At 34.9% G+C, this 26,295-nt stretch overlaps 1 protein-coding gene across 2 annotated transcripts in view; it reads right to left on the bottom strand.

Moving 5' to 3' along the window:
• ARHGAP6 (Rho GTPase activating protein 6) overlaps positions 1 to 26,295 on the bottom strand; it is a 580,691-nt gene that overhangs the window by 315,305 nt on the left and 239,091 nt on the right. The window contains exon 1 of one of the 2 annotated variants that reach the window (XM_023500347.2): positions 1,626 to 2,018. The exons of the other annotated variant lie outside the window; for it this stretch is intronic. Coding sequence (XP_023356115.1) covers positions 1,626 to 1,670 — 45 coding nt within the window. The 5' untranslated portion in view covers positions 1,671 to 2,018. Of the gene's footprint in view, positions 1 to 1,625; positions 2,019 to 26,295 lie in introns of those variants that run through there. 2 annotated transcript variants of the gene reach the window in all.

Here is a 26,295-nt window from a genome sequence, read left to right as displayed (position 1 = left end):
AAAAGCTAACCTTTTAAATTTTTTTTAATATTTAAAATATTATCCCTTGATTAAAAACAAACTTAGTAACACTGAAATAAGCTTGCAAAGAATGAATCTTTAGGAAATACGGGGACATCTCTCAACATTTATAAATAGTATTTACACTCTAATATATTCTTCTTCCCAAAAAGCACAGGTCAAGCACTTGCCTAGGCCAATATTAAACCCATTACAAGAAGCAGATTGTCAAAAAAGGAAATCTGGAAGTCCAACATGAATTCTCTGTCATATCTTTGGACTGAGTCACAGGATACTAAGGACTCCCCCAAACTTCTGATCACCTACACCAGGTTTTTAGTAATATGTTTTTGTGTCATGGACTTCCCTTTCCATCTGATAAAATCTAGGAATCTCCTCTCAGAATAACAGAATAACATTTTAAAGGAATAAAATAAAATATATAATATTTCAAAAGAAACCAATTTTATTGAAATATGTTTGTAATATATATCTTTTTAAAAACCACCTAAATTCTTATATTCCTTGAAATCTATACACAGACCCTAGGTTAAGAATGCCCTATCTATTCCAAGGCTCTATAGATGGGGTAAATGATTTATCATAAAAACTACTATTATTTATCATAAAACTACCAAAAAGGGGTCCAGGTCTCCAATATTCAGGCCAGCCTGTAGATAAAAGAGACTATTTCAGCCACTGGCTACATTGAAAAATAAATTACGGTTATCTTTAAAACTTGGAGGGAAAATTTTATCCCTCCTAAGAGAAATAAATAAACCAAACCATTACGTGCGTATCTATCCCCTGCAGCATTTCTTCTGTGATCTACTATTTCACCTCCGAGGTCATTTAAAAAAGTAATAAGAAAAAAAAAACTGACTAGAATCCAATTCTATTCCTGTCCTTTCCACATATTTGACCAAAAGGCTGAATGGGTTGGTCCGGATTGAGTCAGGGAAAGAACCATCAGCCCATTCGGTATTCAAAAGCAGCTTGGAAGCACTGGGAACTCGGTAGAGTCTAGTTTCTCAAGGCGCGCCCCATTTCTCAACTCCCTCTCCCCTGTCCAGATGCATCCACGCAGCAAGAGCTAGCCTTGGGCCCTCCCACCTTGTCAGTGGCATTTTTAACCCCCTTTAAAGGCACAGAGGATAGAGCGGGGTCCCCACCCGCACCCCTTCTTCCAGGTGCGTGCCCTGTTTGGTTTGGCTAGACAGAAATTCCCTTTCCTCCGTTGTCGGGGACTCTCCCTAAGAGACACCCAAGTAAGATTAGCTTGCAGAGGTCCCCGGGGATGCTACGGTAACAGTCCAGGGAGGCATCTCCAACTTGCTGTGAGTGCCCAACAGGTGAGGCAATGCCACGCAAACACAAGTCCCCTTACCAGCCCCTTTCATTTAACGGAAACCTCCTCCTCCGTCCTCCTTTCCACTCCCCGCCGCCAAGGACTGAATCCCAGTATCCGCGCGAATTCCTTCGCTCTCCCTGCCCACCTCCAGCATCTAACAGCCCAGACCCGATCAGGGGCAGGGATCCTGCAGCAACCTCCCGGCGGGCCAACGAGCTCCTCCACCCCCACGCCCGACCAGTCCCATCTCCCGTTCAGGGACGGGACAACTTACCGCATAGTGGAGCTGGGGCTTCTCATTAAACACCGAGTCCCCCATGCTTCCCTCGGAAGGCAAGCCTAGTGTCCCCGGGCGTTCAGAGGCTGTGTGGAGCAGGGTGCGAGTGCCCCGGGCTCTGCCGGGGCTCCCCCTTTCCGTCCTCACTCCTCTTGCCCAGCTCCCCTGGAAGCGGTCCGGGCGAGCACTCCGGTCCAAGCCTATTTCACCACCATCCTGCTGACAGCACTAGCTTTGCTCACGGTTCAGAACCCGGCCGCCGCTTTCTGACTTTGTTGATTTGAAGAAAAAAACAAAAACCACCACCAACCACCACCACAGAACACCCAGACCCGCAGACACGACCCCTCTCACGTTGGGAAGCTGGAAGGGAAGAGGAGGAGGAGGAGAAAAAGAAAGGAGGAGGAGGCTGTCAGAAGCAATGGGCGGGCATTTAATTCCTTCCGCTCTCCGTGAGCCACACTTGCTGCTGCGGCTCAGGCTGCTGCTCAGGCTGCTGTTGCCAGCTGTTGGCAGTGGGACCTGCAGCTTCGTTTCCAGCAGAACAACAGGTGGAGAGTCAGAGCTTTCTACCTGCCAGCAACCAGCCAAGTCTGCCCCATCTCCTTCAATGGAAGACTGGAAGGCTAGTGAAACTAACTGAAGGCATCCAAGCGAATCCAGAGGAGCTTACTGTAAAAGGGACTTTAATCCTACTCCAATTCCAGGTTCTCAGCCCGCTGGGTACCAGCTATTCCAAATAATGCTCTGTTTTTCTCCAAAGTGTTGCTTTCCTTTTACTCACAGCCTATCACTTCTGGTTACCACAAGCGTGTAACTGAACTAGGGAGTGTCTGCTTCGGGGCCCAAGAGGAGGGAACAGCCGCGATTGGACCTTTGGGGAGGGGCTGCGCTAAGGATGGCAGGTCCGGCAAACATAAGACTAAGGATGCTGCTCGTGGGGGACGCCGGGAACTCGAGGGGCATAACTGAGCCGAGAAGGTACTGGAGGACGTTATTTCACAGAGTAACTGAGAGGCACTGATGGCTAGAAGGAGGGGGCAGTTTCTGACTTACATCTGCGAGGCACTGTAGGAATAGGGAGTGCTGCTATTCAGGACTTGGGATACTGATAAAAGGGGAGGGGAGGAAACAAGAGTTCAGAGATTGGGGGGCGGAGATCTGTTTTGTTCAAGCAAAGCAAAACTTTGTAAAATCTTTAAGCTCAAATAGAGGGAGCAACTTTTTGGTCAACCCAGAGAATATATTCAATTTCCTAGTTATTCAAATGAATTTGTGATCTCATAGATTGGGAAGTTGGTGAAGATCATAACTAGGGTTTGCTTGGGTTTTTTTTTTTTTTTTTTTGATTGTTGTTATTTGTTTGTTTTTGGCAGATCTTGTCCATATCATTCCATAATGTCTATTGCCCAGATTATAGTATGCATATATATGGAAAACCTTTGGAATTTATCCATAAGTATGCATTTTTGGAACAACTAGTTTAGATGAACTATAAATTGGCCCAGGGTGGAAGTAAAGTAGGAAAGCAGGAGGACGGCTTAAGTAAAAGTTACAAAGCTATTTCAATACAAGAAAACAGATACCACTTTTAAAAATACCATACTTTAGGGTAATTCCAAAGGACCAAGACAGAGAAAACAACAATGTTCAAAGAATCAAAAAAGATTATTAAGAAATATAAGGAATATTTATAGTGAAAAGTGTAGTGGTCTTGGAATCAAGACCCGGGTGAGTTCTAGGACTGGCTCTGACTTATTTTGTTTGGACCTCAATTTCCTTATTTGTAAAATGAGAGGGTTAGATTGATAACTCATATTTATATAGCATTTCAGGGTATACAAAGTATTTCCCTCACAATCATTAAAGCAGATGGTGCAATTATTATGGTACTCCAACCCCAGTCTCCATGCATTTGCAAATCCTTGCCTGCTCATTATAGAATTTTTAGCCTTCTTCAAAGCTATATATAGTATGTATGATCTTCATGAAGCCTTTTCTAAATGTCTAAATTGTTGTGTTGCCTTCTCTTTAAAATTCTTTGTATAATTTGTATAATGTATTTATCTATATCTTTTATGATCTCTAATGGAATGTAATAGCAGTAATGTGTGTATATATACACAAGTATATTATATAATATATTCATATATATATATATATGTATATACATGTGTATACATCAGAGCAAAACTTAAGTGCTTAATAAATTTTAGGTCAGCCATATCTGACTCTTCATAGAGCTGTGTTTTTTTGGCAAAAATACTGTATTGGTTTGCCATTTCCTTCTCCAATGAATTTTGGAAAACAAGTAAAGTGACTGAACCAGGATCACATAGAGTTTGAGGCCAGAGTCCATGGATACATATAAAAACCAAACAGACAATCCCTTCCTTCAAGGTGTTTACATTCTAACATAAGATGAAGACAACACAAAAAGAAGACCTGAAAAAGGAAGGGGGGGGAGGGGGGTGTGGAGGGGTGATATGGTGACATGGCTGGAGATATATGGGATATGTTCTGAAAAATTAGGAAATAATCAAAATAATGCCAAAATTCAATTACCAAAACCCAAAGTATTTGCCTGTGTGACTTACAGCTGATATGGAATATGAAAAAAAATTTCCCTAAGGAACATAAGGCCAAAGATGGGGGAGGAGAAGAAAGGATTAATAGGACTCAGGGAATTTTTATACATTCAACCTTCTCCAACTTAGACATTTTAAAATCCATAATATTTAAATGGGGGTAGCCTATTATGGGTTCTGGCTTCTCCCCAAGCCTTTGCTTCATCCTATGCCTAAATTATATTTATCTCTGTCTCTCTCTCTCTCTCTCTGTCTCTGTGTGTGTGTGTGTGTGTGTGTGTGTCTCTCTCACACATACATACTTTGCAGACTGATTTTGGAGTTTTCTTTCTTTCATAACTATTTAATGATTGATACATCTAAACAATATGGGATTTATTTTAGGATTTTACAAATCATAATTTTAGTCCTTTCATCTTTAGCCAATGAGTGCACCAGCTTTATTTTTTAAATGTCAATTACCTGTTATGTCTTGAGTTTATATGTGTATTGTAATAAGAAAATGACTGTATAGGTTCTATGGTATTATAATGAACCAATGATAACCCAGCTTTACTATGGATTATATGAATGTTTTAGGCATAACTTCTGTATTTTGATATATCTATTGCCAAGTCTCCATTGTTACATTAGGGTGGAAAGAGATAATGGGTTGTGAGTTCATTTTTCCAGTTTTGAAGGGTTGTCTCTAGGGATGTGTCAGTGAGTTTAAGAAAAGAAACTAGACAATCTCTAAGATCTATTTGATTGAATTTAATTCAATAAACACTTATTAAATTCCTACTATATGTCCAGCACTGTGCTAAGCATCAGAGATGCAAAAAGGGGCAAAAGATAATCTTTGCCCTCATAGAGCTTGTAATCTAATAGAAAAGATAACATAAAGATATATACAAAGCAAACTATGTACAAGATAAATAATTAACAGAAGGAAGACACTGGTATTAAGAAGGGCTGGGGAAGGCTTCCTATAGGAGACAAAATTTTCCTTGGGATTTAAAGCCAGTCAAGGAGGTCATTAATTGGATTGAAGGAGGGAGACCATTACAGGCATAAGGGATAACCAGAGAGGATAACTGGAACCAAGATATGGAATATTTTATTTATGAAATAGCTAGGCCTGTGTCACTGTATCAAAGAGTACTTATTGGGGAGTGAGATTTAATTAGACTAGAAAAGCTGAAAGGGACTAAGTTATGAAGTATTGTTTTCATACATTTATTTATTTTAATTTTATTTGCTACTTTATTTTTCCCAATTACATATAAAAACAATTTTAACATTATTCCTCCCCCAAGAAAAGTTTTAAGTTCCAAATTCTTTCCTTCCTTCTTCTCCTTCCCTCATTGTGAAGATAGCAATTTGACATAGGTTTTACACACACACAACACACACACGTAGTAATGCAAAACATCTTCTATGTAAGTCATTCTGTGAAAAAAAACACATCAAACCCCCCCCCCCAAAAAAAAATAAAGAAAAAGTATCTTTGATCTCCATTCAGGCTCTACCAGTTCTTTCTCTGAAGGACATCATTTTTCATCATTAGTCCTTCAGAATTTTCTTTAATTATTGTATTTCTGACAATAGCTAAGTTTTCATAGTAGATCATCAAATACTATCGCTATCACTGTGTACAATGTTCTCCTAGTACTGCTCATTTACTTTGCATCAGTTCATGTAAGTAAGTCTTATGGCATTTGAATGCCAAACAGAGAATTTTGTATTTGTTCCTGGGGGCAATAAGGAGACACTGGTTTTTTGAGGTGGGGATGGAAGTGGAGAGTGGCATGATTAAAATTGAGTTTGAGGAAAATCACTTTAGTTGCTGAATGGAGAATGAATGAAAGTAAGAAAAGATTTGATGCAGGCAGATCTACCAGCTAGCTATTACTATTGCAGCAATCAGGCTGTGAGATGATGGATTAGTGCTTGAATTAGAATGATACCAGTATTAAAGGACAGAAGGAGTGTATTACAACAGTTTGGATTTGAGATGAGGAAGTGAGAGACAATGTCCCATCCTGAAACTCAGTGCCTGAGAGTGACAATGCCTCTACAGTAATAGAGAAGGTGGGTCAGGGAAGAAGGGTTTAGGGGGAAATACAGTGAATTTTCTTTTGGACATATTATGTTTAAAGTGCTACTAATAACCAATTCAAGGATGTGAGATTGGAGATCAGCTAAGAGACTGGGACAGGAGAGGTAGATTTCAGCATCATCAGCATAAAGATGGTAAATACATCCATTTGATAAAATCACCAAGTGAAATAGTATAGAGGGAGAACAAAGGAGACAGGATAGAAGCCTGAAGGACACCAATGGTTAGAAGGAGTAAAGTGAATTATTAACCCTTAGTCTCTTCTATTTAGCTCAAGGTCTCTAAAATCTACAGGATTTAGAAAAGTTCCAAATGTCTTGCTAATTATTGAGCAATAAGAATTACATATCACATTGCTATTAAAACATGTTACATACAATATATTGTATTGATAACTTTTGTTTCTCTATTGCATTCATTATTCAATATATCTCTCCCTTGGACCAGCAAAAAATTCCATTTCACACACATATTTTTTTTTCTATACACATTTTTTCTTAATAACATTCCAAGGAGGAATGTGGTTAGTATAGTAGCTAGTGTGCTAGATTTGGAATCAAAGAATCTGAATTCAAATTCTACTTTTGTCACTTACTACTTTTTATGTGACTTTTGAACAAATCTCTTAATCTCTTTAAGCTTTGGTTTTTCTTTTCCTTTGTAAATACAGTATTTGGACTAGATAATCTCTAATGTCTTTCCAGCTCTAAATATATAAAATAAACATCCCTTTCAAATTATGTAGTATTCATTTGTTCAAACTTTTGTAATCTTGAGTTTTGGGGGGGAAGGGGGAGGAAAAAGTAGAGTGTAGACTGGCATTGCAAGGAAAGATATTATTAATTAAGTTTCATGGAGTTGTGACTTAATTTTTTGGTTAGCCAGAAAACTTTTTGTCACGCATTTTTCTGAAATTCATTTGCCCATTTTCCTGCCATAGTAAAAGTGAGTACCCTGAAAATAAATCTGTCTTTGATGATCAAAGGTATATATATATATATATATATATATACACACATATATGTATAGAAATATATATATATATAACCAATTAAAAATGACTGTTATATTAAATTTAGAAGAGTTTGCACAAACAAAACCAATGTACATGAGATTAGAAGGAAAGCAAGAAACTGAGGGACAAATTTATAGCATGTTTCCTTGAAAAGGGGCTTCATTTTTCAAATATATAGAGAATTGAGCCAAAATTTTAAGAATACAAGTAATTTCTCAATTGATAAATGGTCCAGGGATATGAATAGGAAGTTTTCAGAAGAAGAAACCAAAGCTATATATAGGAATACAAAAATGTTCTAAATCATTATTGATTACAGAAGTGGAAATTAAAACAACTCTGAGATACCATTTCATACCTATCATATTGGTTAAAATGACAGAAAAGGAAAATGTTAAATGTTGGAGGTCATATGGAAAACTTGGGTCCCTAATGTATTGTTAAGAGTTATGAACTAATCCATCCATTCTCTAGAGTAATTTGAAGCTATGACCACATGAAGCTCTGCAAGGAAAGGAGAAGATGTATGGAATGGTCCACTTATATTAAGTGAAACCTGTCTGTATACCCAAAGGACTATGTATATACCTTTTGATGTAATAATACTACTACTATGTATGCATTCCAAAGAGATCAAAGAAAAAGGAAAATGACATAAATGGGCAAAAATATTTATAACAGCTCTTTTTGTGGGAGCAAAGAATTGGAAATGGAGGGGATGCCCATCTATTGGGGAATGATTGAAGAAGTCAGACATATGATTGTGCTGAAATCTTGTATATAGTAAAAGCAATACTGTACAATAAACAATAAACAACTGTGAATGACTTAACCATTCTGATCAATACAATGATTAAAACAGTTGGACTATTAATGAAAAATGCTATCTGCCTCCAGATAAAGAACCAATGAGGTCTGAATGCAGATCAAAGAACATTTTGTTTTTGTTTTTCTTGTGTTTGTTTTTTGAGGGTGGTCTGTATTTTTCTTATGTCATTATCCATGACTAATATGGAAATTTAAAAGGAATGGTTTACTGATACAAGAAGGAATATATTTAGAAATCAATGGGGTTTGACTTCATAAAGTATCGATAAAAATAAAATTGTATAAACATACTTTATAGTTATTTTCTGCTTTCTTCAAAATGTGAGTTGCAGAAAAATGAATAAGAAATGTGGTTAATTTGTCACATTCATAATTATCAGGAGGATACAAAGATTGATGAAACAGAAAAGTAGGATTTTTTAAAATCCCTGCAATTCAGAAAGAAAACTTATCAATTAATCAACAAACCCTTATTAAATGTCTATAATGTCAGGCATTCTTCTAGGCTCTGGGATGCAAAAGTAAAAATCAAACAATTTCAGTTCTCTCTATATATCTATATCTATATATAAATATAGATATAGATATGTAGTGATTCACTCATATTGCTATTCAGTTAAGTAATTTCTGAATACTCTAATACATTATGGTTATTCCAAGCAAAATATTGGTTAGCTATGTGTGAAAGGTAAAACTTTAAGGCTGATGGTGGATTTTCCAGGTCTTTTTTTTTTTCCAGGTCTTTCTACCACAAACCATTAAAACTTTTACCACAATAAGCATAGCTACATAAGTGATTGGAGAGCATCATTTAAAATCCTTTTCATTTACTCATGTTGTCTAATGGTTTTTAGTTAATAATAATAGTGATAGTGATATGCAAATACAAAAGAGAGATACAAGACAAATTCTATGGGGAGAATGATTTCTGATTTGAAGGATAAAAAACCTTCATGGAAATCCTAGCATTTCAACTGAGAGTGAAAGAATGAGGTGAGATTTTAAGAGTAGGAGGCATTAAATTAAAACAACTCTGAGGTACCACCTTATGCCTATCAGATTGGCTAATATGACAGAAAAAGAAAATGATAAATATTGGAGAGGATGAGGGAAAACTATGATAATAATGCATATTAGTGGAATTTGAAATGATCCAGCTTGTGGAGAGCAATTTGAAACTATGCCCAAAAGCCTATAAAACCATATATACCCTTTAATCCAGCAACACTACTACTAGGTCTTTATCCAAAGACATCATAAAAAAGGGGGAAAGGACTAAAATGCACAAAAAGATTTATAGCAGTTCTTTTTATGTTGACAAGGAGTTGGAAATTATGGGGATGCCTATCAATACAGGAATGGCTGAACAAGTTGCAGTATATGTATGTTTTACACATACATTTATATGCATTCAAAAATATATATTATAAATATATATGCATGCAAATATAGAAATATATGAAAAAGGTAAGTTTGTAAGAAATAGTTTACATCTTCAGCTCCATGCAGAATAGTTAAACAACCAGCACCAATTCACACATGTGCTTGGGACCAAAATGAAAGCTTAGCAGGAAGGGTCACAGATATATTATGAGACAGCAATTTAAGAAAAAAAAGTGGGAAAGAAAAGATATCTGGAATAGCCCTGTGTGGAGGTGACGGACATATAAGATTAAAATGAAAGTTATAACTTATGAGATTATCGGATCATAGTCTTAAGATATAGAAGGGACTTTAGAGATCATCACTGTAACCTACTTTAACTGATGAAGAAACTGATTGAGTTTCTTGCTCAAGCTCAAATAAATGACTTGACAGAGTTAATATTTAAATTCATATCACCTGACTCTAAATCTAGTCCTGTATCAGATGGTAGATTTTAGAGTGCCAATCTTTACACTCTGATGATGCCCCTAAATGATGTTTCTACCACACTTATAAGTGCCCTAGAATTTCAAAGCTTCTTAAATTGTTAATTACAACCCCATATAGGGTCACATAACAAAATGTAGGGATCATGAAATTTATTATCAATCAATGTTTGATTTGTATGCCTATTTTATATAAGGATAGACCCGAAGTCACATAAAAATTTCTCAGGTGAAAAGGGGTTAAAAAATTAAGAAGCCCTGTCCCAGATGACTAAATCTCCTGGTAAGTCATTGGCAAATGTTAATTATGATAAGGTATTATAGAGGAGGCTACACAACTATTTTCTTTTGAAAACTCGGAGAATAGACCATACCTAGAATGATTGTAATATGCAAATAGTTGTTTAATGAGTTTATAATGTTAATTATTGGTATATTACATAACATAATCATGTTATTAGAAGTATATTATTTTAACTTGTAGTGTGTGGTCATATTACAAAGCAGATCAAGTGTAATAGTGGCCTGGTGTACCCTGAAAGGTTGTTATTCTAGAAATGTGGTTCCTCAAGAAGGTTATCCACCAACAAGGAATGTTCTAATTAAGCCACCTACATAACACAATGGATAGAATACTGAGCCTGGAATTGGAAGGATCTGAATTCAAATCCAGCCTCAAGCACTACTAGATGTATGATTCTAGACAAGACACAACCTCTGCCTCACCTAGTTCACAAGGTTGTTTTAAGAATAAAATGAAATATTTATAAAGTCTTATGTGTATATAATGCAGAAATTAATTGTTCACCTTTTGAAGTTTATGGAGATAATGTTCTCAGTCCTTAAAGGAGTTTGAAAAATTTAGAAAAGAAGGCAAAAAGATCTAAAGAAGTTACATTTAGAAGACTGGTTTTGCAAATCGAGATTTTCCCATTTTATTTCATCGGCAACAAAAGCATAGGTATTTGACAGAAGACTTTTACAAAAAGTAGCAATACATATTGTATCAATACTTGTGATGATTCTGTACTTTGTTACTAATTCTACTTCTTCAGATCACCTTGCTAACAACTTTTTCAATAATGGTAGTGTTACCTGATAATAATTTTTAAAAAAGATTATTGATCTCTTAAGGTTCCTTGTAAACCTAATTTTCAAAAATTTACAAGTAAGGATAAAATAAAGATAAGGTGATCTCTAAAAGTTCCTTCCAAATCTATCAAACAAAACTCTAAAGGGAAGGACCTATGGATGTCATTGATAGCTCTCAGATAACAAATTTCCTTTTCTGGATACAATAAGCATCTCTTCTGAAACTCTGTGATAGAGACATTCTTGGAGTAGGTTAAGGGACTTGCTTACTCAGTGTCACATAAATCAGTATGTATCAGGTACAGGCCCTATATTGGTCTTCCTGCTTTCAAGACTGCCTCTCTGAGCTCTTAGCATTCTGTTCTGCTTTTCCATTCTAACATTTAAAAGAATTTTCAGTAATTTACCAAGCACTCTAATAATACAGAAAATAATAACAATAATTATAGTAACAGCAATACCAATAATAGCAATCATTTATATGGCACTTTGTGCCAGTTAATGTGTTAAGTGCTTTACAAATTTTTTTTCATTTGATCCTCAAGACAATCCTGGGACATAGGTGCTATTATTATCTTCATTTTACAGTTGATAAAATTAAGATTAGCCACTTCCCCAGGATCACACAGTTGTTAACTAGCTAAATTTGGATTTGAACCCCATGACTAGAATACTATGCATTATGTCACTTAGCATACTTCTTTGTATTCATTTGGGTAAATAGAAAAATAATGATATACTCAATATATCAAAGTAAGACTTGAGAAACAGCTTAGCCATAAAAATCAGCCTTGATATATGGATTCAGGGCTTAAAGGAAACTTAGCTGGATATAAGAAAAGTCATATTCCTGAAAAGTAAAGTTTTTAGTAAAAACTGACATTCTGATTTTCAAACTATTCTGGCTGGCTGTCATCAAATATGTTATCACACTATGAAATATTTGATGATTGTGATGAATGCAGTTATAAAGTATAGAAGGACTTCTAAAAACAAGACATTGGGGAATTTTTTTTAGGCAATGTGGCTGCAAAGGCTGATCCAAAGGACACCAATAAGAAGTTCAATAATAAGTTGAGTCAGCTTAGCCTAGTGACAAGTTTGAATGAATAGGTAGGTATGCAAGGATCATATCTCTTCCTTGCCCCTCTATGCTTGCTTATAAAGGAATGTTTCATGCTTTTAGGATTAACCAGTCAAGGACCGAAGGAATATTACTCCACTTGTAGTTTATGAGGGAAAAAATGAACACAATTTAGCCTTACTTTGGCAGCTCGAAGTACCCAATGGAACAAATCATATTTCCTGTAGTTTTGTCAGTTATAATCCCTTATATTGTCTTTATGACTTGGGATGAAAACAATTCTACATGTGATCCCTTTCAAAGCCTTTAGAAATGATTCCCAGCAACTTTTATTTTTTAAAACCACGAATATCTTCCTTTCTCACAGTAACCTACACTCAAGCAATAAAACAAAGTAAATAAATTATACAGGCTATTATTAGTATCCCCAGACTTTCCAAAGGGAAACCACCTTCAAGAATTACTAAAAAAATCTTCCAAACTGGAAAAAAAATAGTAATTATCTTCCATGAGCAAAAAAATGACTAATCACTGGTCTCCTACTGCTGGGGGTAATTTCTGAATTCTGGAGTGGAAGAGAAGTTTGGCTAACTTCTCCACAAACCTCATCACTCTGAATTTTCTGCAACATTTATGTACTCAGCTTTCATCTTATTTATTTGAATTTACATGACTATGATTTGAATGTTAAATGGTTAAAGAAATTGGTTATATTCACCCTGAAGAAGAGGTAACATAGAATAATGATCATCACATATGATGGATTGTCCCTTTGAAACTTGGGGTCAACTTGGCACACAATTTTATCCATACTTGGTACTTCTCCAGTTCTACTAAAATTTTTTGCTCCAAGCTCTCCCAATTCCTATGATTCAGAGTTTCTGTCTGCCAGGGCAAAACTCCATTGCTATTGCTCTCCTTATTCTTATCCCTTTTCAACTCAGCCCTAACCTCATCTACCCTCCTCTTCCAGTGTGCCTTCTAGAACTTCTGATCTTTTAACAAACTCCCCTTTGTCCCCATATCTTCCTTTCACATTCTTTCCATCCTCTAGTACTTAGAAGAACCTGACTTTCTCCTGAAAACATCTCATCCTTAACTACCAATCTCCTTTGCTGGCTGCTTCTTCACTTATTCAAAAAAATAGGGCCAGGAGGAGGAGTTGGCATACTATTTATTCCCCATTCTTATTTCCTATACTTTCTTTGCCATTGTCACTCAGCAACTTTTCCATCCATTAAAATACACTTCTCTGCATCATTCCCATTCAGGTCCTTGTTTGTGACATATATGGGATTCCAGGTCACTCTTTCCTTAACTAAGAAGTTCATTAACAGCCACACAGAATTCCTTTCCATTCTCATCTTTTGTTATTCCTGTCCTCAATACTCATATTGATAACTCATCAAACATCTTTCATATTTACCAGCCTCCATCTTCATGAATTTCATCCTTACTCAGCTAATGGATTTTATACCTAAAATGTCACCATCAGTCCACATGTTTATACTTACATTATTTTTGAACTCTAATCATGATTTCCTAGTTTTCTATCTAGCTTCCTCTTTCTAATCCCTCTTTTTCCTACTCAGAACTCCTAGTCCCACAATCCTTTCCTATTCTTTGAAACTATTTATGTATGTTCTAGATTTAACATTTCAGCAAGATACTGTCTTCAAACTTGTCCTTCCATTATTCATAGCTAGTTAATACTGAACCCTAAGTCACATTTACCAACTGTTTTCTATGCTTCTTCTAAACTTTTGAATGCTGCTGAAGTCAAGTTCTGGACCCTACAAACCATTTCTTTGATTTATCTTTAGTTGAGTCTATCATACTATCTCCAACAACAGTTCCAACATTATCCTCTTTCCTCAGAATCCAAATATCACCTCCACAGCCCATTCTCTCACAGCAAAGGACCTTCCAAATTATTGAGAAAACTGAGACCATCTGTTATGAGTTCCTTCATTTCTCCCACTCCTCACTACAAACTTTCAGCATCTTTATCCATTTTCTCCTTCTATAGCCCATGCAGAGATAGTGTGGAAGACTCTCCTTTTTAAAGTCTATTCCCTATATTTATGTAGCAGTATATATGGGGGTGGGAATGGGTGTTGGTGATGGTGAGCAGTGAACATGACTTTTCAGGCAATCTTTTTTTACTTTTTACGCTGTGACCAATCTATTGTTTAGATAGTTTTTCCAGCATAAGCATTCTTTCTCCACTGTAAGAAATATATATATTTTTAAATGGGAGGCTGGATCTTCTATTATTTTATCTTTTAAAAATGAAAATTTTAGCCCCCAGAAGAGACACATACAAATATATATATATATAGATATATATATTTGTCTTTTTTTTTTTAAATCCAGCACTTACTACAATGCCTGAGGCATTGTAAATAATGTGTTCAAGGTAGTAATTCCTAGATGTATTTGGGATTCAGGCACCAGATGATGAGATTGAGGAGAGAAACTGGCACCAGATATTGGGGTTCAGTTACGTGAAGAACTCACAATGACCATCCTCTTTGGCAAAAGGTTACAGACAAAATGAAGACAAAATTCACCATTGTATTGGTGAATACAATATTCACCAGGAGTGGTAAATATGAAATAGAGTTGGGAGAGCATATAGTTAGCAAGAAAAGGTGTTTTAGCATTTAACAATGGAAATAACAACTTCCCTATTGGAATTCACAATTAATCAGGAGAAAGGAAATTCTTCATGAGATGGGAGTATACCATTGCTTGGCAGGCTAAATTCATAGAAGAGGTAATTGGCTATCAGAAAGAGAAAGACACCATGAGGTAGAACACTGCCATGGTGGGCTTAACACAAGAGGGATTCAGCCACAATGGCATAAGCCATGGACAGATTTATAGGGGAAATTTAACCTCAGGGGTTTGACATTACTCAGATTTCTGACTGGACACAGCAAGGTAGGGTTACTCACGACTTATACAGAGTCTGGGACTATAATTCTGAATTGATCCCCATCAGTGCCCTTCCTTGTTTGTCTCAGGGAGTAATTTTATCAGCACTTCAGGCTCTCTTTGCTAACCATACCAAGTGACCCAGGACCTCATCAGTAGGTACTTTATAAATGTTTGCTGACTGAGTTGGTGACTGCTGGTGAGTTTATCCCATTCATGTTCACAATTATAATATTCCCCTTTATTTTATTCTTCTATCCCCTTGTTTCCCCTTTACAAAGAAAAAAAGGCATTGAGAAAGTAAAGTGCTCAAGACATCTATATTAAATAAAATCAGCTTCCATCTTTACTACCACGGCTCTCTTCTCCTCAGTCCAGGATCATAAATTCTCAACCCATTTTCTTTTATTTCTTTCTTTGTGGTCTACCTTCTGAAGATGGAGCTGATTTTAACTAATCCCTCCCTCTTAACCCTCTTATTGTCTCTCCATTTTCTCAGTTTAATGTATTTCTACACCAAGATATCTGCGTGTGTATATCTTTGGTTCTGTTTAAATAAAAGTGATCGCTCACTCTCCCAACCCCTTCCTTCATGTTTCTAGTCTTTATATATGCCCTTCAAATATAATCAACATCCCTATTTCTTTCCTCATGTTTTCCAGTTTCCCTCTCTTTTCTTTCTTTTTCATAAGATCACCAAAATAACAAAACTACTCCAAGGTTTTAAGTTTTATTTCCTCTTTCTTTGACTCTTGAAGACACTAGAATTCTTTGTTCTTCTCTCTGTTAGAATTCATATACTTCATAAATAAGTTTTTTTCCAACTGATCAAATATATTTCCTTTTTATTTATTTATTTTTTTTATTTCTGTGTTTGAATTTCAAAGTATCTGATCTGGACTCTTCATTAGCAATATTTATAACTTCTCTATTTCATTAAAATTTAATTATTTCTCCTGTAAGATTATATTCAGTTTTGCTAAGTTAATCATGGCTATAACACTTTTTCCTGTTTCTGGAATATTATATTTCAAACTTTCCATTTCTTTAGAGTGGTAGCATTCAAGTCTTGTGTAATCCTGATGATGGCTTGTTGGCATTTTCTGTCTTTCTCTTTCCCTCCCCCCCCCCCAACCTAGAAAACTAGGATTTTGGCTATGACGTTCCTTGGTGTTTTCCTTCAGAGATTTACTTCAGGAGGTATCTAATAGATTCTTTCTGTTTTTACTTTATGCTCAGATTCTAATAGATTTGGGAAATTCTCATTCATGATTTCTGCAAATGTAGCACATAAGCTATTTTGCAATAGAGATTTTCAAGTAATTAGAGGATTTTTAGATGATCTCTCCTAGACCTCAAATCTAATGCACTTGTTTTTGATAAGAGAGACCTTACATTTTCTCATTTTTTTCATTCTTTTGACTTTGTTTTAGAATTTTTTTTTTTATTTTCTAATAGAGCCATTTATCTCTTTTTTTACAATTGAATTTTCAAGGAAGCCAATACCAGAGTAAGATTTTATGCCTTCCATACTAAGCTATTTATTCTCCTAATTCTTTCCTCTGGCATTCTCATTTTCTTTCCTCTAGAGTTCCCATTTCATCTTTGTCATAATTTTTAAAAGCACAATTCATATCTTTCTTTATAGCTTATGACATTTCTTTGAGGGCTTTGTGAGCTTCTTGTAAAGTTTTTGTTTGTAAATATTTGGAATTACTTTTTTATGCTGATTTTGTTTTTTGATTATCCCTGTAATATTTCTTTATTATCAGTGGGTTTTTTTCTTTTTTATATTTCTCCAGGCTTATTTCTCTTGACTGGGTGTAAATAGTAAGAGGTTTTGTCTTAGGAGATAGTAAGTTCCTCATCTCTGGAACTTTCTAAATCTAAGGATAGATGATCATATCAGAGATATTATAAAAAAAGATTCTGCCTCAATTAGGGATTGATTAAACAACTAAAAAGCTCAAGATAAGCATAAAGGACTAAAACTATTTATGTTGAAGAAGAGAAGAATAATAGAGTCATTTGCTAGTAGCTTTTCAGGTTTATGTATAAGAGACATTTTATCTGCTACTCTCTATCTTATTTGAAGAGAGAACAAACTTTTGCATACTTAAACAGAAGTTAAAGTATTTTAAATGAGCTAGAAAAAGGATTTCTGGTATTAAGTACTAGATTGAGTTTCTAATGGTTGCTATGGGATTTTCTTCTCTATACAACCTTAAGATAATAGATTCTTATCTGTTTGGGATAGTTATATGTGATATATGTGATTTTTCTAGGAAAAATTGCTCATTACTTATATGACCTTTTTAGTTCCTGATCTTATCTTCACCATTATATTAATATTAAATCCTGTTCCAACTGATTATTACTACGATAATATCTAAGCAAGCTTCATACCCTAAATGTTATTGATTGGTGAAAGCAATGATAATTCACTTTTCTTGATCTATTTGCATGTACTTACCTTATAAGACAAGATTTAGAACTAGCAATATCTTTGAAACCATAAAGTCTAACTCTGTCACTTTACAAATGAGAAAAATGAGGAGAAAAAGTTTTTAGGGAACTTCTTGAAGTCACAACAGGTAATAAGTATCTGAAGTAGAATTTGAACCCAGTTCTAGAGAGACTTGGAGCCAGAGGGCTCTAAATATAGTACCACTCTATCACCTTATCTTAGGTAGAATGAATAAGGTCTTTATAGTGAAATTCAAGAACCAGAGAGAAAACAAAGAAAAACTAGAATTATCACAAATATGATCTTCTTGTACCCCTGTTGAAAATCTCTCAATGCCTATAGGATAAAATGCATATTCAATAGTTTGACATTCAAGGCCTTTTACTATTTAATTACAATTTTTTCCAATCTTATTTCACTCTGCTCTCCTATATATGTTCTCTTCCTGCCAAATCTCATTATTAAGCATTCTACAATTTTTCTTTTGATTTTTCCTTCCTGTGCATTTGCTAAGACTATGCCCAGAAGTGTTGTACGACTCAAATGAGAAAAATGGATAGAAGGCACTTTGCAAATTCTTGCACCCAATAAAAACTCTCTCTCTCTCTCTCTCTCTCTGTGTATATATATATATATGTATGTATATATGTATATGTATATATCAGCAGCACCCTTTTTTTTTTTTTCTTTTTTTTTTTTCTTTAATAGCCTTTAATTTACAGGATATATACATGGGTAACTTTACAGCATTAACAATTGCCAAACCTCTTGTTCCAATTTTTCACCTCTTACCCCCTCCCACCCCCTCCCCTAAATGGCAGGATGACCAGTAGATGTTAAATATATTAAAATATAACTTAGATACACAATAAGTATACATGACCAAAACATTATTTTAGCAGCACCCTTTTTAAAAGCAAGGAGACTAAATCAGTAAATACTTTAAAAAATAATTTAAGCTATTTACTGGGAGATCAAATACTGAAGCTGAATCTTAAATACTTTGACCACACAATGAGAAGATAGGACTCATCGAAAAAGACCCTGATGTGGGGAAAGATTGGAGGGAAAAGGAAAAAAGAGCAGCAAACAATGAACATGACTTAAGACAGACTTTGAGAGATATTAGAGAATGGAAGGACCTGGCATGCTATGGTCCATAGGCTCACAGAGTCAAACATGACGGAATGACTGAACAACAACAAACATAATCATCAGTCTTTCAATGTGGTGTTGATTTCATTCTCTGTGCCTTTTGCTGAACTCCTGCTGAGCTCAAGTAATATTTATAGATCAATTAAAAAAAGAGTATGATGGTAAATGTTTAACAATCAGGCTTTCTGAACAAAAAATGCATATACACATTTAAATCTATTTTGGAGTGCTAATGCTTTCTTATGTCTTGATTGATAAAACAATAACTTCAAGCTCTGATTTGTGGCAAATGCTTATTTCTGAGGTTTAATTGCTTATACCACAACTTCATTAATGAAAGAATGGTTAGAGATATCTCTAGCTCATTCCTAATTATAACTAACTATACCATTGCTTTTTCCTTCAAGGGCTTTATTGGGTACCATGACTTCTAATACATCTTCCACAATCTCCTTAATTGAACATAATCTCTGTATGTGTGTGTGTCTGTCTGTCTGTCTCTATCTTTCTCACTCTCTCTATCTTTGTGTCGTTTCTCTCTGTGTGTCTCTCTGTCACTGTCTTTCTCTTAACATATCTTAGAATAACTTTGATCTTATCACATTCAACTATGTATCATGCATTTCTATCATTACCCTATGAGATTCCAAATTCTTTGAGGGCATGAACTGAGTTATTATATCATCCAGTCTAACACATTGATGTGCACAAAGAAGATCAGGGAGATATTTTGAGGTTGAGATCTTCCCAGTGCTTATCATACCACATCATGTAGGCATTTGCTTATGACTCTGCTTGAAGTTTTCATTATGAAAACCATTTATCACTATAATAGTAAAACACAGAAGTTCTAGTTACAGTCATTTCTAGTTGAAAGAATTCTAGATGATACAGAATTTATTTTATGTAAAATATGCAGAATCAATTTCTGAATAATAGAGAGCTGTAATGCAATTTAACAGTATTTGGAAAATAGTTATGATAGTCAAAGTGAGTACACTCTAGAAAAATACGTATGGGTGTGGAATATTCTTCATTTGAAATTATACATCTGAGGAGGAATGTTTAACTACATTGCATTTGTTGTTCATCTTAGCAGTGTCCAACTCTCCATGACCCCATTTGAAATTTTCTTGGTAAAGATATTGGAATGGTTTGCCATTTCCCTCTTATGCTCATTTTACAGGTGAGGAACTAAGGCAAAGAAAGTTAAATGGCTTGCCCAGGATCACAAAGCTAGCAAGAATCTGAGACCAGATTTGAATTTAGGAAGAGGAATCTTCCTGACTTTAGGACTGGCACTCTACCTATTGTGCAACCTAGCTATAGACTATCCAAAGGGAGTATAGAGGGAACTCAAAATTATCTTTGTGTAAGGTGGTAGCCTTCTTCAGCTTTCTAGAGTAGCAACTAATTAATCTAATAAATTAATTTATGCATGTGTTAATAATGCATGTTAATGGAAAAAAGCTACTAATCCATAAGTGAATCAATCATCTTACATTAAGGCAAGAAATTGTATTAGATTAAAAGTGTGGTCTTCTAATTTCTTTTGATTGCACAAGCCTTTATGAGAAATAATTTGTGTATATATGGTGCTCTGAAAATTCAAATTATACAAATGTTTTGGAATTTTCCAACAAAATGTTTATGCATGGCAAAGTATTGTTTCTACATAAAAAGCAGAGAATGTATCCCATTTCAGATAGGAAACTTAAAAATTTATCCTCTAATCATCATGAAATAAAGAGGTTAGTCCATAGCCACTCTTCCAAAGAGGTAACTATTTAAATAAATAAGGAGGGAAAAGAGAGAATAAACAGATGTGATCCAGAACTATTGAGGGGAAACAGATAACTGCTTTCAGCCTAATGGCTCATGAGAACCAATTTTCATGTCTTTAAAATTCAAATTCTTCCTAATACCTGGATAACAGATCTGAGGTTACAGTGCACTACATTTTTCTGTTACTATTTCTATTTTATTCTATTTCTGTTTCCATTTCTTTTATTAGTATTGTTTTTAGCAGCATTTTTGTTGTTCAGTCATTTCAGTTGTGTCTCATTCTTTATCTGACCACCATTTGAGCTTTTCTTGGCAAAGATATTACAGTAGTTTGCTATTTCCTTCTCCAGCTCATTTTGCAGATGAGAAAACTTGAGTTGCCCAGGATCACATAGCCTTCCTGACCTCAGTCCCAGTGCTCTATCTATTATGCTCCAGTAGTAGCATTACTGTATTACCAACAAGAGCTATCATTTAAATACTACTAACAAGAGTTGTCACATAGATAGTTCATGATTTACAAAGCATTTTACACACATTATTTCTAATTCTCAAAACGACCCTATGAGGTTGGTACTAAGATTTTTAATGTCTCCATTTTAGATATGAGGAAAATGAGACCTTGGAGGGTTAAATTTATAAGCCTCAGAGGTGGCGTTCAAATCCAGATCTTGCCAGATTCTACATGCAACAACACTTCTGTGGGAAGAACAATATTAAAAAAAACAGGAAAACATATTAAAATATTGTTCAGGTAAGAGTTTAAAAACTGACTTTTAATGTGAGGGTTTCTCCTCCTTTCTCCCTTCCTCTCTTCTCTTTCACTTCATTAAAAGAAAGTTCAAAAGGAAAGTTTGGAAGTTGTGTGGTATATACAATTTGCAACTGGATGACAAGCCAAAATGCAATGTAAGCACCAGGCTGAATCTTGAGAACTAGAGTGTTTACAGTAAAATCCATATTCTCTGGCTGAACTCCTTAAGGACAGCAGATTCACATGATAGCTGAAAGATTTCAAGCTGTTTTGCAAAAATGTCTAGCCATTTGCCTGCCATTAAGTTTTTTAAAGAGTATTATAGCTATACTTAAATGACAGGAGCTAGCAGACAAATCTGTGCCAGAATAAAAACCCTCCTGGTCTTGGATATTCAGTATTTCTACTTTCACTTTCTAATTTACCAAGATTTGGAGGCAGAAGATCAGAGTTCAAGTTATACATCTGTCTCTTCTTAGGTATTTGGTTTTCAGTACAAGTCTCAAATAAGATTAATGCTTGCAGATTGATATATCTGTAAAATGAGAGGATTGGATATGTTGACCTCTAAGGACTTTTTCCATTCTAAATCAATGATTCTATTTGCAGGATTCATGGATTCATTTTAAGACAGAATTCTAATAGAAGATTCCAAGGACAGCAATGGAAAATGAGTCTCCTCAGTATTTTCCTAAGATCTCAAATTGCCTTGGAGGTAAAAATGAAGTATTAATCTGTTCCTTATTTTACAGAGGAAATCATTTTGTCCCATCCAAAAGTCAGAAGAAATCAATCATTTGACCAGTTTCACTGACACTAGAATTTTTTTGCAAGTTGTTTTTCTGAACTTTGTGAGGCTGAAGCTGAGTGGTGGAAATTTCAATTCCTGTTTCAAAGGAAAAAAAAAACTTAAAGACAAACAAAATGATATTTAAAAGGTTATAATACCAAAACCTCTAAAAAAAAATCTTAAATTTTTTTGAGAAAATCTGCATATTTCATCCCCTTACAGGATTTTAATCCAATTGAAGCTTTCGCTCTCAGTCTCACAGGAAAAAAAATGCAATTAGTTTCCATATGCTCCTTTCTATTTTTATCTAAATTATCCAGTTCCATTTATAGACTAGGAAGATTGTATCATGAAGACAACCTGTAATAGATAAATAGGATTGCTGGGCACTTAGGTGAACCCAATAGCCAAGTGGATTATGTTGATCTATATGTCTTAAACAGAGTTTATGAAGCCAGATTTGTGGTATTTTTAAGAGTCTCAAGTAAATGTAATTTGAGAATCATTTTATCTGAGGAAGTGTTGTTACCAAGCCTCACATTAGAACAGAATACAAATAAATTCTAACCACAAATAAATGTTATTTAGATACTCTCCATTTCCTGTTATTAACCCATTCAGCAAAGCATTTTCCTCCCACTCATTGGAGCTTCCCAGAAGTCATCTTCAGAAAAGTTTTTACTGTGCTTTTGGCTTAGGAAGTGTGATCCAGATTGCAGATGTATAAATGTTGCTCAATCTCACTGACTGCAAAGTTTAATTCTATTTGCACACATATGTACTGGGACCAATTACATTAAGGACCAAAGTACCCTAACAACAGAAAACCAAAAAGTTCCAAACATGTTTAAATTTATACATAGCCCATGGAATCCTGTAATATAGCCATGTAATTTTACATTACTGTTTAAAAATTTCCAAGACCCTCAAAGGGAATATATTGCTATTTTCCCCCTTCCAATTTAATTCCATAGCAAGCTAGGACATCTGGATCACATGATTAACAATAATATGAAATAAAATAATGATAATTTAAAATCATGAAAATATTAGAGATTTTTAGAAGTTGTTGTACCTCAAAATATTTTATTATTGTTCAGACCTGTGATTTCATCAGGAAAGTTGAAGTCAGAAGACCTGGATTTTAAATCCTGCGTTCTCCACTAATTCCACAGTTTTTTGTGACTTAGCACAACTCATTTAATCTCTATAGCCTTGATTTCCTTCGATATTTTCAAAGATTCTTTCCATCTCTAAATCTATGATCTAATGAATGACCAACTTGAATGTTTGTCCAAAATTTTCCATAGGCTATTCAATTAAGTCCCACAACACTGGGTACTACAGATCTTACTATCTTCTTTTTACAGAAATTAGTTGATTTGTCCAGGTTCACACAGCTGATGGAAAACACAGAATTCAAGCCCACAGCCTCTTGACTCCAAGACATACACTCTACTACCTTTAAAAAAAAGCCTTTCCTGATCCCTCTCTCTTTTCATTTTATAATACACACACATACATGCATATATATACAAACATACATACACATGTATACATAGGTGTGTATATGCACCATGCATATAATACATGTACATATATGTGCACATAACACATGTATGTGTATACATATATATACACATAAATATATATTTCTGTCTCTCTAATCCTAACTGTATCTTTCTATATACATAACTATCTATCTATTTATCTGTCTGTCTGTCTGTGTATATATCCATCCAGCCTCAGTCATTTACTAGTTGTGTGTCTCTAGGAAAGCCACTTGTCTTAGATTCTTTGTCTGTAAAATGGGGAGAATAATAGCATCTCCCTCCTAGAGCTGTAATGAGGATCAAATGAAATAATAATTATAAAGCACTTAGTCCAGTTCTTAGAACACAATAAGCATTATGTAAACCTTAGGGATCATTATTATTAGTACTAGTGGTAGTAATCTTATGATGAGGAAACCAAAGCATATCTTCACAGAGCAAAACAAGTATTTGTTTATGAATTAAATATATATACATATAAATGCTTATGATATGCCAGGTTCTAGGGAATGTCTGTGGTGTCTTTGAACAACTAGGTGGCACAGTAAATATAGTCCCGGACCTGAAATGTGAGGAATTCAAATCCATCCTCAAATGCTTAATGGTCCTGGGAAAGTCATTTAAAATCTGTCTGCCTTAGTTTTTCATCTGTAAAAAGGGAATAATAATAATAGGATTTAACTGCTGGGGTTATTATGAGGATAAAATGAGATAATATTTGAAAAGTGCTCTTTAAACCTTAAAGTGTTACATAAATTCCAATGATCCTCATCATAATTATTTATGATTTCATTAGTACAGGGAATTCTCAATGAGGACAATCTTTCAACTAACTAAACCAGTGCCTATTCTACAACTCAAGTGTTATAAAGTTATCTAGTATCTTGAGAGCATAAGTATTAGCTCAGGGAGGTACAATCAGTATTATGAACTCACATTTTTGTTATTCACTGGACCTCTATCTATCATACCAGGTTGCTTCCAAAAAGAATCATCTCAACACATTTAAATTGTTCATCTTTATACTTAACAATAGCTTACTTTCATATTTGCTTTAAAGTTTTCAAATCTATGTTATCCCCATTTTACTGATGAGGAAACCAAGAGAGAATTAGATGACTTACTTGAAGTCTCTAACATATTGGTCAGTGATAGCATTACAATTCCTCATGATTTCATTATTTCAAGGTTTAACCATTTCCAATACAACAAATTACAAAGCTCCCCATTGTAGTCTATCCCTAATGTCAAAACATCCTCAGCATCTTTGCATTAATTAATGAGAGATAGTATTAACACTTTTAAATAATCAGAAAATTGGAGCTGAGAAGAATCTTTGAATTTTCTAGTCTAAACCCTTTAGACAGATGGGGACTTAGGCCTATGATTTTGTTAATATAGAGAACTCTCAGATGCTCCACTGCAAATACTTTCTAATATAATGCAATGTAATATTGCTTTAGTGAACGATAGTTTACTTTATTTTGTTCTTAATGTTCTTAATGGACAGTTAGTTCCAGTGGATAGATTACTAAGTTTGGAGTCAGGAAGACCCAACTTCAAATGTGGCAAACCATTCCAGTATCTTTGTCAAGAAAATCTCATGTGGGGTCATCAAGTCAGACATAATTGAAATGACTGAATAACACATAGTTCTTAGCTTGTGGTCCATGAACTTGGGTTTAAAAAATAGATAGATAGATAGATGACAGACGGATAGGTAGATAGATAAATACCCTCATAGTACTATATGTGTTTTATTTTATTCATTTAAAAATATTGTTCTGAGAATGAATCTGTTAGACTTCACCAGACTTCCAAGGGGATGACACCACAAAAAAGGCTAAGAACCCTTGTCTTAAAGAGTTGCCTAGAGTACTGAGAGATTAAGTGATTTGCTTCAAGACTTGTACTAATGAGTACATTTCAGAGGTGGAGTTAAAGCCATAGAATCTCCTGGACTTCTCTCCATTATACTATAAGAATGAATAGATCAATGAATGAATAAGCATTTATTTAATACTTACTGTGTACCAGGGATGTGCTAAGTGCTAAGAAGAAAGAAAGACATACATACAGACACACACACATATATACTCACAAATATACACAGTGATAGACATAAACAGAGATCAAAACACATATAGAGACATAGATCTCAAAGAGATTACATTATAATATGAGAAGACATCACATATAGAGAAGTGGTAGCCAGGGAAAAGAGGTGGCTTTTCTTTATTTGATTGATTTTTTCTTTTCCCCTGGGAAATCAGGAATAAGAACTGGAAATTGAATTGCCTTTTCCAGAAGCATCGGAACCACTGATGTGATTACTGTACCCAGAGTTAGAGACAAAAGGTAGAGTGGAAATCAGGGGAGATGAAAGTGCAACTTGTAGAGGGAAGACAGATGGCAACTTGGAGCTGCAGATGATAGTTGGAGATGTGAAGGTGAAGAAGGGTCTACAGTACTAAGCCAGTTAAATATAATGTATCAAGTAGGCTTCTTTAAATATAATGTATCAAGTAAGCTTCTTTATACTCCTCATTCAGTCACTAATCACCACTACTAAGCTGCAGGGCAAGAGTTCCAAGGTAGAGCAGATTAACTTTCCTAAAGATTGGAAACATGGATTGTGGAAAAC

Source organism: Sarcophilus harrisii, chromosome 3 (genome assembly GCF_902635505.1).
Source record: "Sarcophilus harrisii chromosome 3, mSarHar1.11, whole genome shotgun sequence".
Lineage (NCBI taxonomy): Eukaryota > Metazoa > Chordata > Mammalia > Dasyuromorphia > Dasyuridae > Sarcophilus > Sarcophilus harrisii.
The sequence above is the reverse complement of the archived record's forward strand: the minus strand, read 5'-3'. Positions and strand labels throughout refer to the sequence as shown.